This window comes from Salvelinus namaycush, chromosome 18, assembly GCF_016432855.1.
Source record: "Salvelinus namaycush isolate Seneca chromosome 18, SaNama_1.0, whole genome shotgun sequence".
NCBI lineage: Eukaryota > Metazoa > Chordata > Actinopteri > Salmoniformes > Salmonidae > Salvelinus > Salvelinus namaycush.
Genome location: NC_052324.1, coordinates 13,292,645 through 13,304,666, shown reverse-complemented (window position 1 = coordinate 13,304,666; position 12,022 = coordinate 13,292,645). Strand labels below are relative to the sequence as shown.

Here is a 12,022-nt window from a genome sequence, read left to right as displayed (position 1 = left end):
GTTAATGTGTGAAAGTTAAATATTTCAAAAAAATATATTTTGAATTTCGCGCTCTGCCTTTTCAGTGGAATGTGGGAGGAGTTCCGCTAGCGGAACGCCGGTGCCAGACAGGTTAACTGACTTGCCTAGTTAATAAAGGTTAAATATATAAAATAACAATGTGGACTGCAAACATGTTCAACATATTTAGCAAATATGGGGCAGGCCATTTAACAAACTAGGCTATAACGGACTACAATCAAATTGGAGATGATGACGAGGCAATACATAAAACACTGTAAAGACAACTTGAAGCAAACACATATTCAGCCATGGAGCAAGTTCTGATTGGCCAGTGAGGTGTCAAGCCTCGACATACCCGCAACTTGTTTATTCATCAAAACCCAGAACTTTCGTGCCACCTCCAGCTACTCTGCACATATTCTGGATGTAAAACAGCACAACAAAAAAATCTGTCACCAGCACTAAGATTTACCATTGTATTAGGTTTGTTAAAATAGAGCCCTTAGTGTAATAGCCATTGTAGCTGTGTCTTATAATAAGATCTGCATTGATTTGTATCGCCCTTTCAGTAATAACCAGTAAACGAAATGTGAGCAATAGTTCCCTTGATGAATACTTGCTGTTTAATTAGTAAACAGAAATCAAACTGAATGGAAAATCAATAGATGGGAATACGGAGGGAAATATATGGGTTTACGTAAGCAAGACCCCCTTGGTGAACTAAGGAATATAAAGAGGAATCCATCATATTTACTGAAAGTGGCAATCTAGTCTCCTTTCCACCTAATTTAACACCTGCTTTACTTAACAGGCACTTCTCAATAGGCGGTCCATGTACTGTGCATTCGTAAAGTATTCAGACCCTTTGACTTTTTCCACATTTTGTTACATTACAGCCAGTGGAGGCTCCTCAGAGGACGAAGCAGAGGACCATCCTCCTCAGTGAATTTCATAAAAATAAAACATTTAAAAAGGTATATTTTTTAGTTAAAATTATACTAAATATAATCATCAAATAATTTATTAAAACACACTATTTTGCAAAGAAGGTCTAGAGTAGCCTCAACAGCACTCAGTAGGGTAGCACCATGGTGTAGCCGGAGGACAGCTACCTTCCGTCCTCCTCTGGGTGCATTGACTTCAATACAAAACCTAGGAGGCTCATGGTTCTTTACCCCCTTCCATAGACTTACACAGTAATTATGACAACTTCCGGAGGATGTCCTCAAACCTATCAGAGCTCTTGCAGCATGAACCGACATGTTGTCCACCCAATCAAAGGATCAGAGAATGAATCTAGTACAGAAAGTATTAGCTACAGCTAGCTAGCACTGCAGTGCATAAAATGTTGTGAGTAGTTGACTCAAAGAGAGAGAGAAAGACAGTAGTCAAACAGTTTAACAAATTAATTTCTTCCAAACTGAAGGAGAAGCAAGAGAGAAATATATATATAGAGAGTGATTTCATAATTTAAAAAAAAACGTTCAGTTTCACTTACTTAGCTAGCAAATGCAGCTAGCTAGTTTAGTCTACTGAAACACCCTGCTCAAACAAAGGGATGTTATTGTAGCTAGCTGGCTATGACTATCCAACAAAACATTGGAACTCTTCCAAGTCAACGTAAGCTTTTGGTTTTACAAATGTATTGCCACCGGGGTCCACCGGTGTAACTGCTTACTGACTGTACACTAATGTTACTGCATGATTGTAGTGGGTTTACTAACACATTAGTTCTATTAGCTATGCTGACTATGACGTTACTTTAGCTAATATGGTGACACCGATGTAGGCTGTGTGTAGTGGTTTGGCTTGGAAAGGTTTTTCCGCCTGATCACATACAGCTGATGTGTTGGGCAATGAAGACCACAAGCGAAGGGACAACGTGAGAGGAAGAGAGTGTATTCATTCCGCTGATTCTGTTGAAAAACGTTTCTTAAACGGAAGCAAATGGAACAAATCGGGAATGACATAGCTGAATTTGTCCAATAGAAACTCTTGTTTGCAATTGTTGGACGAATGATTACACACTATATCAGCTAGATGCAGGCAAGAGTGTGCAAGGCGGTGTTGAATGTCAAATATGTCTCTCAACCTGTGTGCACCAACGTTGTAAACCGTCATTTATAGGCTAGCCCAGTGGTTCCCAATCCTGGTCCTGGGGACCCAAAGGGGTGCACATTTTTGTTTTTGCCCTAGCACTACACATCTTATTCAAACTATCAACTCATCAAAAGGCTTTGATGATTTTAATCAGGTGTGTAGTGCTAGGGCAAAAACAAAAATGTGCACCCCTTTGGGTCCCCAGGACCAGGATTGAGAACCACTGGGCTAGGTTGTAGCAACCTCATGATGGGGGAAGGGAAAATCTGAGTATCAAATATTAGCCTAAACCTATCGCTGTTACATTTAACTGGGTGAATGGAATATGAATGACAGTCATCCAATATGCTGTAATAGAAAAAAAAAAATGTCCTCCCTCATCTTAAACGGCACTGACCGCCACTGCTTACAGCCTTATTCTAAAATGGATTCATAGTTTTTAAAAAATCAATCTACACACAATACCCCATAATAACAAAGAAAAATGGTTTTTAGAAATGTTTGCAAATGTATAAAAAAAATGAAATATCACATTTACATAAGTTTTCAGACCCTTCACTCAGTACTTTGTTGAAGCACCTTTGGCAGCGATTACAGCTTCGATTCTTCTTCGGTATGACGCTACAAGCTTGGCTCACCTGTATTTGGGGAGTTTCTCCTATTGTTCTTTGCAGATCCTCTCAAGCTCTGTCGGGTTGGATGGGGAGCGTCGCTGCAGAGCTATTTTCAGGTTTCTCCAGAGATGTTAGATCGTGTTCAAGTCCATTCAGGGACATTCAGAGACTTATCCCGAAGCAACTCCTGCTTTGTCTTGGCTGTGTGCTTAGGGTCACTGTCCTGTTGTAAAGTGAACCTTAGCCCCCAGACTGAGGTCCTGAGCTTTTCAGGCCAAAGAGTTCAATCTTGGATTCATCACACCAGAAAATCTTGTTTCTCATGGCCCGAGAGTCTTTAGGTACCTTTTGGCAAACTCTAAGCGATCTGTCATGTGCCTTTTACTGAGGAGTGGCTTCCGTCTGGCCACTACCATAAAGACCTGATTGGTTGAGTGCTGCAGAGATGGTTTTCCTTCTGGAAGGTTCTCCCATTACCAAAGAGAAACTATAGAGCTCTGTCAGAGTGACCATCGGGTTCTTGGTCACATCACTGACCAAGGCCTTTCTCCCCCGATTTCTCAGTTTGGCCGCACGGCCAGCTCTAGGAAGAGTCTTGGTGGTTCCAAACTTCTTCCATTTAAGAATGATGGAGGCCACAGTGTTCTTGGGGACCTTCAATGCTGCAGAAATATTTTGGTACTCTTCCCCAGATCTGTGCCTCGACACAATGCTGTCTCGGAGCTCCACGGACAATTCATTCAACCTCATGGCTTGGTTTTTGCTCTGACATGCACTGTCAACTGTGGGACCTTACATATACAGGTATGTGCCTTCCCAAATCATGTCCAATCAATTGTAATGTACCATTGTATGTACCACAGGTCAAATAATAGAAACATCTCAAGGATGATCAATGGAAACAGGATTCACCTGAGCTCAATTTTGAATCTCATAGCAAAGGGTCTGAAGGTATTTCAGTTTTTTTATTTGTAATAAATTTGGAAATATTTCAAAAACCTGTTTTGTCACTATGGAATATAATGTATAGATTGCTGAGGATCTTTTTATTATTTAATCAATTTTAGAATAAGGCTGTAATGTAACAAAATGTGGATCAAGTCAAGGGGTCTGAATACTTTCCGATGGCACTGTATACAGTGTATCTTCACAGTCTTTTAACATGGAATAGTCATTGTGGAATCAAAAAAATTATAACATGAAACATTTGTTCTTACCTGAGATAATGGAAGCGAGACGGAATGCATCAGGGTAGCGAACAGGCATCACAGGTTCATAAGGGGATGTTTCATAAAGCTCTCCACCTGGGAAAACAGTACATGATGAAATTGTTTTTGATAAAAAGGAAAATTATAGTGTGCTCACACCCACATATTCATGGTACTTGAATTACTGGGTATGTGTTGCGGTACATTTAATAAAGGAATACACACCCAGATATGATCTCAGAATGTATACAAAGTTGTTGACCTTCATGTGTCTAAGGCAAGGAGTCATGGTTTTAGAAACATTGCACAGGATAAAACATTTTTTGTGCTAAAACAATAAGCAAATATCTATATTGTTTCTGTTGATAACAGAAACCAGTGAAGTTTGAATTCTATAAAATTTGTCAACTTGAGTTTTTGGCTCTTAATCGGTCTGTCTGACCAATAACACATTTTACACCCTGAACATTTCAATGGTGTGAACATTTGGCTAATTTTGTGATATGCAAAGCAGATCGTTCACCACGGTCAAATAATTTCATTTGGAAAGAACATTTGGTCCTGGTGCTCTGTGATTTAGGTGAGGCAGCCTCCAAACGCTGAATTGCTGTGGCTGTTTGTAAAAAAAAATGAATCAAATTAGCACTCAACTGACTGCGCTGCTCCCCTGAGCCTCTCTCTCAGAAGCCTCTAATCCTGTGTTTAAAATTCACAGCCATTCGGTGTGATCCAGACAAACCCTCCAGTGTGTAGCATTGCATGTTGATGCTAACAGAAACACAGCAAGGCTGTTGTGGGACAGGCAGGGAGCCCACCGCAGCAAATGAGAAAATCCAAAACCTGTGGGGAGAGGTGAAGCTCAGTGGATAACCATCCAATCAATAGATATCACCATTTGTTTATCACAATGCTCCGTGCGCTTGAAAAGATGATGTTACCTCATAAAGTGTTCTTCCAGCTGTTCAGAGAATGGAGACTTCAACGGAAGGTAGCGTGTGATTCACATATGTGTTGATCATGTTGTACAGTATAGTGCATATTTCATTATCAGGCTGGAATAAAAAGCATACCCTTGAAGATTTCACTTCAATAACACAGTGTAATGTTGGTTCACAGTACACTTGTTGAAAACAAAAAAGAGGCGACATTGTATTATGACATGTTATCTTAGTTCCATCTTGAACAGGGGGATAAAAAAGCGTCAGTAAAACAACTATTGAAATACACCAAACTAAAGATGATCAACTATAACGCCAAATGGCTAAAATACATGTCACTCAACAGGAGTGAAAGTTGCGCCTCCCAGCATTATAAACTGTAGAGTGACGACATTGAACTCTTCCCTTGCCAACTCCTGAGCAAAAGTCCAAGGAGGACCACACTAAGGCTGCTATAATGTCTTGTTCCCTTCCGTGAGGGGTAAAACAAATCATAAGCAGTTTCCCCATCTGATAATGAGGAAACATCTCTAATAATTAAGATTTTGACCATGGAACCTGACCAGGACTCCAGACACACTCCATAGATTCCTAGACATAATACATTGCTATAGGAAAGTAAGCGACCTGTTGTAAGACATTGCAGAGGGACTGTCAGCAGCCACACCACCCTACATCCTACTGATTGCTTGCCTCTGAAACTAAGCAGGGCAGGGCCTGGTCAATTCTTGGATGGGAGAATAGAATAGGCTGAATGGGGTGTTGGAGGGCCATAAGACAGCACTATTCCATCTGGTAAGGGAGAGATGGGGGGGGGGGGGGTAACTAAACTGCACAAGGTGCCGTCATTCAAATGAGACATTAAACAGATGTCCATAATCGCTGTGGTCATTAAAGTAGCCATGGCACATGTTGCAAGAGTTAAAGGTTAACCCCAGTGTCAAAGCTAAATTCCTAATCTGGCTTCTCATACTCCCTTGGCCACCTACAGTAATTATCTCCAGCTTCCAACTGACTCATTCAACCCCTCTCCATACGGATCATTCAACCCCTCTCCATACGGATCGTTCAACCCCTCTCCATACGGATCGTTCAACCCCTCTCCATACGGATCGTTCAACCCCTCTCCATACGGATCGTTCAACCCCTCTCCATACGGATCGTTCAACCCTGGTATTCCGTCTGGCCCTGTGGCCTTGTGAATGTTGACCTGTTTAAAGGTCTTACGCACATCGGCTGCGGAGAGCGTCATCACACAGTCGGCCGGAACAGCTGATGCTCTCATGCATGTTTCAGTGTTACTTGCCTCGAAGCAAGCATAGAAGTTATTTAGCTCGTCTGGTAGGCTCATGTCACTAGGAAGCTCTTGGCTGTGCTTCCGTTTGTAGTCTGTAATAGTTTGCAAGCCCTGCCACATCCGACATGCATCAGAGCCGGTGTAGTACGATTCGATCTTAGTCCTGTGTTGACGCTTTGCCTGTTTGATGGTTCGTTGGAGGGCATAGCGGGATTTCTTATAGGCTTCCAGGTTAGAGTCCCACTCCTTGAAAGAGGCAGCTCTACCCTTTAGCTCAGTGCGAATGTTGCCTGTAATCCATGGCTTCTGGTTGGGGTATGTACGTACAGTCACTGTGGGGATGATGTCATCGATGCACTTATTGATGAAGCCAATGACTGATGTGGTGTACTTCTCAATGCCATCAGAGGAATTCCGGAACATATTCCAGTCTGTGCTAGCAAAACAGTCCTGTAGCTTAGCATCTGCTTAATTTGATCACTTTTTTATTGATTTAGTCACTGGTGCTTTCTGCTGTAATTTTTGATTGTAAGCAGGAATCAGGAGGATAGAATTATGGTCAGATTTGCCAAATGGAGGGCGAGAGAGAGTGGAGAGTATGTGTGTGGAGTAAAGGTGGTCCAGAGTTTTTTCCCTCTGGTTGCACATTTAACATGCTGATAGAAATTTTGTAAAACGGATTTAAGTTTCCCTACATTAAAGTCCCCGGCTACTAGGAGCTCCTCCTCTGGGTGAGCGTTTTCTTGTTTGCTTATGGCAGAATAGAGCTCATTCAATGCTGTCTTAGTGCCAGCCTCTGACTGAGGTGGTATGTAAACAGCTACGAGAAATAGAGATGAAAACTCTCTAGGTAGATAGTGTGGTCTACAGCTTATCATGAGATGCTCTACCTCAGGCGAGCAAAACCTCGAGACTTCCTTAGATATCATGTACCAGCTGTTGTTTACAAATATGCATAGTCCCCCGCCCCGTGTCTTACCAGAGGTTGCTGTTCTATCCTGCCGATAGAGTGTATAACCCGCCAGCTGTATGTTATTAATGTCGTCGTTCAGCCACGACTCGATTAAACATAAGATATTACAGTTTTTAATGTCCCGTTGGTAGGATATATGTGCTTTCAGTTCGTCCCATTTATTTTCCAGCGATTGAACGTTAGCTAACAGTACGGATGGCAAAGGCAGATTAGCCACTCGTCGCCTGAACCTCAAAAGGCTTTTGTTTGATTATGAAGTAGTCTAGATCAGTTGCTTATTGGGTTGTGGAAACATCAGAAACAATGCTGAAACCTTTGTGTTGTGCACCCTAAGGACAAAGAAATCCCATTTCTACCACTTCCCTAGCTTCCCTTCACTACTTCAGTCAGCATTGACGATCATCACAACGTGCAACATCACCACAGGCAGTTCTCTAAGAGTAGCTATTGCAGAAACCATGGGGGAGGGTTGTGAGATAAGGGGCTATTATCCCTATTTCTCCCTGTCCGCATTTCTTCATATCATCCTACACATCTCTGTAGTGAGAAAGCAAAGGCAGCCAGACAAACATTCTTACTTCTCTCCCTTAGCATGCCTAAGTACAACAATTGCCAATATTTACGAGTGCTTGGAACTCTTAGGGAACCCACAGTTACCACTGAGATAGGTCCTTTTTCCCAGAGACTTCCCATAAAGTCTGTTTACCCATCCTAAATGGCCAATGTACAATAGCAAAATCTTCAAACAAAGCCAAATGCTCTAGCTTTGAAAGTGCTGTGACCAGCCTCGGGGCCAGCTTATAGAGGATCATGGATGATGAAGCTCTATTCTTGTCCGGGGGAACTGAGGGGAAGTTTAGGGAAACAAACTATTTCAGTTTCACCCAAGTGGCCAAGAAGAAACTTCCCTGTATATCATACAAGTATATTATAATTTAGCCTCATCCACATACACTGAGTATATAAAACATTAAGAACTCTTTCCATGACCTAGACTGACCAGGTGAATCCAGGTGAAAGCTATAATCCCTTGTTGATGTCACTTGTTAAATCCACATCAATCAGTGTAGATCAGTGGTCTCCAACCTTTTCTAGCATGAGAGCTACTTAAAAAAAAAGGAGACATGTCACGAGATACATTTTTTTTTCTATCTTTCAAATAGGCAAATTCTGCTCTTCTCCTCTCCCCTGCAACTCTTCCCCGGGTCCCGGGTCCTTAGTGTAAGAGAAAGTAATGTTTTCTGCCAACATATCTGGTAAAATAAAGGTTAATAAAGTCTGTTTTGTATTTTCCAAAATAATTTTCCTTCAAAATTACAGTTGTTCATAGAGAAACAACGAAATTGGATGTTCTGAGTCAATGGTTAAATCATATCAGAAGAAAAACATTTTTAGACCTGGAAGATTTTAAAAATGTAATTCCCCTTTAATTGCGCATCTAGAAATTGAACATGCTGACCACAACGTTCGCGTTATGTGTGCTTACGTTGCAAAATAAATTTAAGCATACATGTTATTCAATCATATCATCCAAACTGCTCGCGCGCATCAATGAGCGTCTGCGTAGCAAGGCTTTAAAATAGAACTTGGTTTTTAGGAGCATACAGTGCATTTGGAAAGTATTCAGATCCCTTGACTTTTTCCACATTTTGTTACGTTACAGCCTTAATCTAAAATGTATAAAAAATTCTAATCATCCTCATCAATCTACACACAATACCCCATGATGACAAAGCAAAAACAGGTTTTAAGATATTTTTAAAAATGTATTGAAAAAAACAACTGAAAAATCACATTTACATAAGTATTCAGACTCTTACTCAGTACTTTATACAAGCAGTTTTGGCAAAAAATACAGCCTTGAGTTTTCTTGGGTATGACGCTACAAGCTTGGCACACCTGTATTTGGAGAGTTTCTTCCATTCTTCTCTGCAGATCTTCTCAAGCTCTGTCGGGTTGGATGGGGAGAGTCACTGCACAGCTATTTTTAGGTCTCTCCAGCGATGTTCGATCAGGTTGAAGTGTGGCTTCAGTCTAGCCACTCTACCATAAAGGCCTGATTGGTGGAGTACTGCAGAAATGGTTGTCCTTCTGGAAGATTCTCCCATCTGCACAGAACTCTGGAGCTCTGTCAGAGTGACCATCGGGTTCTTGGTCACCTCCCTGACCAAGTCCTTTCTCCCCCGATTTCTCAGTTTGGCCGGCGGCCAGCTTTAGGAAGAGTCTTGGTGGTTCCAACCTTCTTCCATTTAAGAATAATGGAGGACACAGTGTTCTTGGGGACCTTCAATGCTGCAGAAATGTTTTGGTACCCTTCCCCAGATCTGTGCCTCGACACAATCCGGACAGTGCCTTCGACCTCATGGCTTGGTTTTTGCTCTTATATGCACTGTCAACTGTGGGACCTTATATAGACAGGTGTGTGCCTTTCCAAATCATGTCAAAAATCTATTAAATTTACCACAGGTGGACTCCAATCAAGTTATAGAAACATCTCAAGGATGATCAATGGAAACAGGATGCACCTGAGCTCAATTTCAAATCTCATAGCAAAGGGTCTGAATACTTATGTAAATACGGTATTTCTGTTTGTATTTCTAATAATTTTGCAGAAATGTAAAACAACGGTTTCGCTTTGTCATTATGGGGTATTGTGTGTAGATTGATGAGCAACATTTGTTATTTAATCCATTTTAAAATAAGTCTGTAGCGTAACAAAATGTGGAAAAAGGGAAGGTGGTCTGAATACTTTCCGAATGCACTGTATACCCACATGGGTGATTGAAAGATGAACTGAGGTCCACACTCCAGTCCAATTTGTGGTGGTAATGCACCTTAAAGTTGGTTGCCAACCGCCATACTAAGTCAGAATAAGATGACTGAAGGAGGAGAGATTACTAGAAACGAACTAGGTTTACCCTTTTAGGTGTGGATTAATTGTCAGAGTAGAGGCTCTTGTGCATTTCAGGTAAGATAACAACCCAATGTTTATATCCCAGCACAAATTAGCTAGCAGCAGCAAGCTAGCTAAATGGCCATGAGTTTTTCATGCGTTTTGACCTGTCATCAAATGAATATAGTTGGTTCAGATTTCATTGTGATATTTCAACATACGTGTCCTGATCACATCTGGTGTGGATGGACAAAATCAACGGACGCACGTGCATGCCCGGTCTAGTCAGCATGTATTGGGCCAGTCTAGCGATGGTTCTGTAGTCCTACTGCTGCTCATTTCATGGCAAATTCAGCAAATAACAAATAATAAATACAAATTATATACTTACTCATGATATACTTCTGCCAGGTAAGCCTACTTTGCAGTTAACATTTGAGTATTTCTGTCAACCCACAAGATGGTAACCACATCAGCTGGCTACACACAGAGTGATAAACAAACAATCGCACACACCACAGACAGACAGGGGCAATATTGCTAGAAATTAATTGGCAGATATTGTGTTAGGTTTGGCTGATTAAGCCAATAGTGGCTAACCAAATGTGAGATAATGTCAATGTTGTGGTGTCTGATACTTGTGAGATTGGTTTATGACAGTTTGTGGTGGAACACGTGAAATTGCATGTACTTTCAGAATTGTTTGGTGAGCTCCTCATAGGTGGGCTCCGAGTTACTGGTAGCTCGCGATCTACCTGTTGGAGACCCCTGGTGTAGATGAAGGGGAGGAGACAGGTAGGGATATCCTTGTCTCATCGCACACTAGCGACTCCTGTGGCGGGCCGGGCGCAGTGCATGCTGACCAGGTCGCCAGGTGTACTGTGTTTCCTCTGACACATTTCCTCCGACACAACCCGGTCTCGGCTGGCTTCCGGGTTGGATGTGCATTGTGTCAAGAAGCAGTGTGGCTTGGTTGGGTTGTGTTTTGGAGGACGCATGGCTCTCGACCTTCGTCTCTCCCGAGTCCGTACGGGAGTTGCAGCGTTGAGACAAGACTGTAACTACAACCAATTGGATACCACGAAATTGGGGAGAAAATTGGGGAGAAAAAGGGGTAATTTAAAATAAATAAATAATTAAATTAAAAAACAATGGTCTACCACCTAAAGGACATCCAGCCAACTTGACACAACTGTGTGAAGCATTAGAGTCAACATGGGCCAGCATCCCCGTGTCCATGCCCTGACAAATTGAGTCTGTTCTGAGGGGGGATGCAACTCAATATTAGGATGGTGTTCCTAATGCCTAATGCTTGGTATTCTCAGTGTATAATAACAATTCATTTGATTGTAAGTCAAAGAAGTAATAATTCATTAATAACATTGTCAAACATAAAATGATAGCATGAATGAAGGTAGTGAATGGATTTTGAAAGTGTTTTCTCATGTTATCACACACCATGCAAAATTAGAACTGCACAAGTACAGCATCGTTCTCTCGCTTGGGGTTTGACAGATTCACATTCACAGCAGGGGGCCATGGCACTCTGTTCTTTAACAACTGTGCTATTTGACAGTCACCCAACCAATAATGTATTCCTCAGGTAATACAAAACATTATTCCCAGCTGTTTAGTGTATGATGGTTTGCCAGAGGGCAACAACTTATCGTGGTAATTAAGACTCAGTTTGACTTCATTTGCTCTGACAGTGTTGCACATGGCCAGAGTGAAACAGACAATCATGAGTCCCTTGTAGGAGGATATTGCTCTTAACCCAATCAGTCCCAAGATCCCAGCAAAGATCGGCTTTTCATTTATCTGACTTTCATTTATGTCCATGTCCAGCCCTTATATTTAGCCTCACAACAAAGTGTTTGACCATTTTATTTTCAGGACAACCAGGGCCACAAGTAGAAAACAAAAAACAATTTGACATAAACAGTTACATTCATGAGTTTTATTGACAAAAAGGAGTTCTGCCAAAGCAAACATCTGA

General features: G+C 41.6%; 1 protein-coding gene across 1 annotated transcript in view; it reads right to left on the bottom strand.

Moving 5' to 3' along the window:
- The window catches only part of LOC120063553 (GDNF family receptor alpha-2-like), a 105,222-nt gene that overhangs the window by 66,621 nt on the left and 26,579 nt on the right, over positions 1–12,022 (bottom strand). Inside the window, exon 3 of the mRNA XM_039013910.1 lies at positions 3,935–4,021. Coding sequence (XP_038869838.1) covers positions 3,935–4,021 — 87 coding nt within the window. The remainder of the gene's footprint in view (positions 1–3,934; positions 4,022–12,022) is intronic.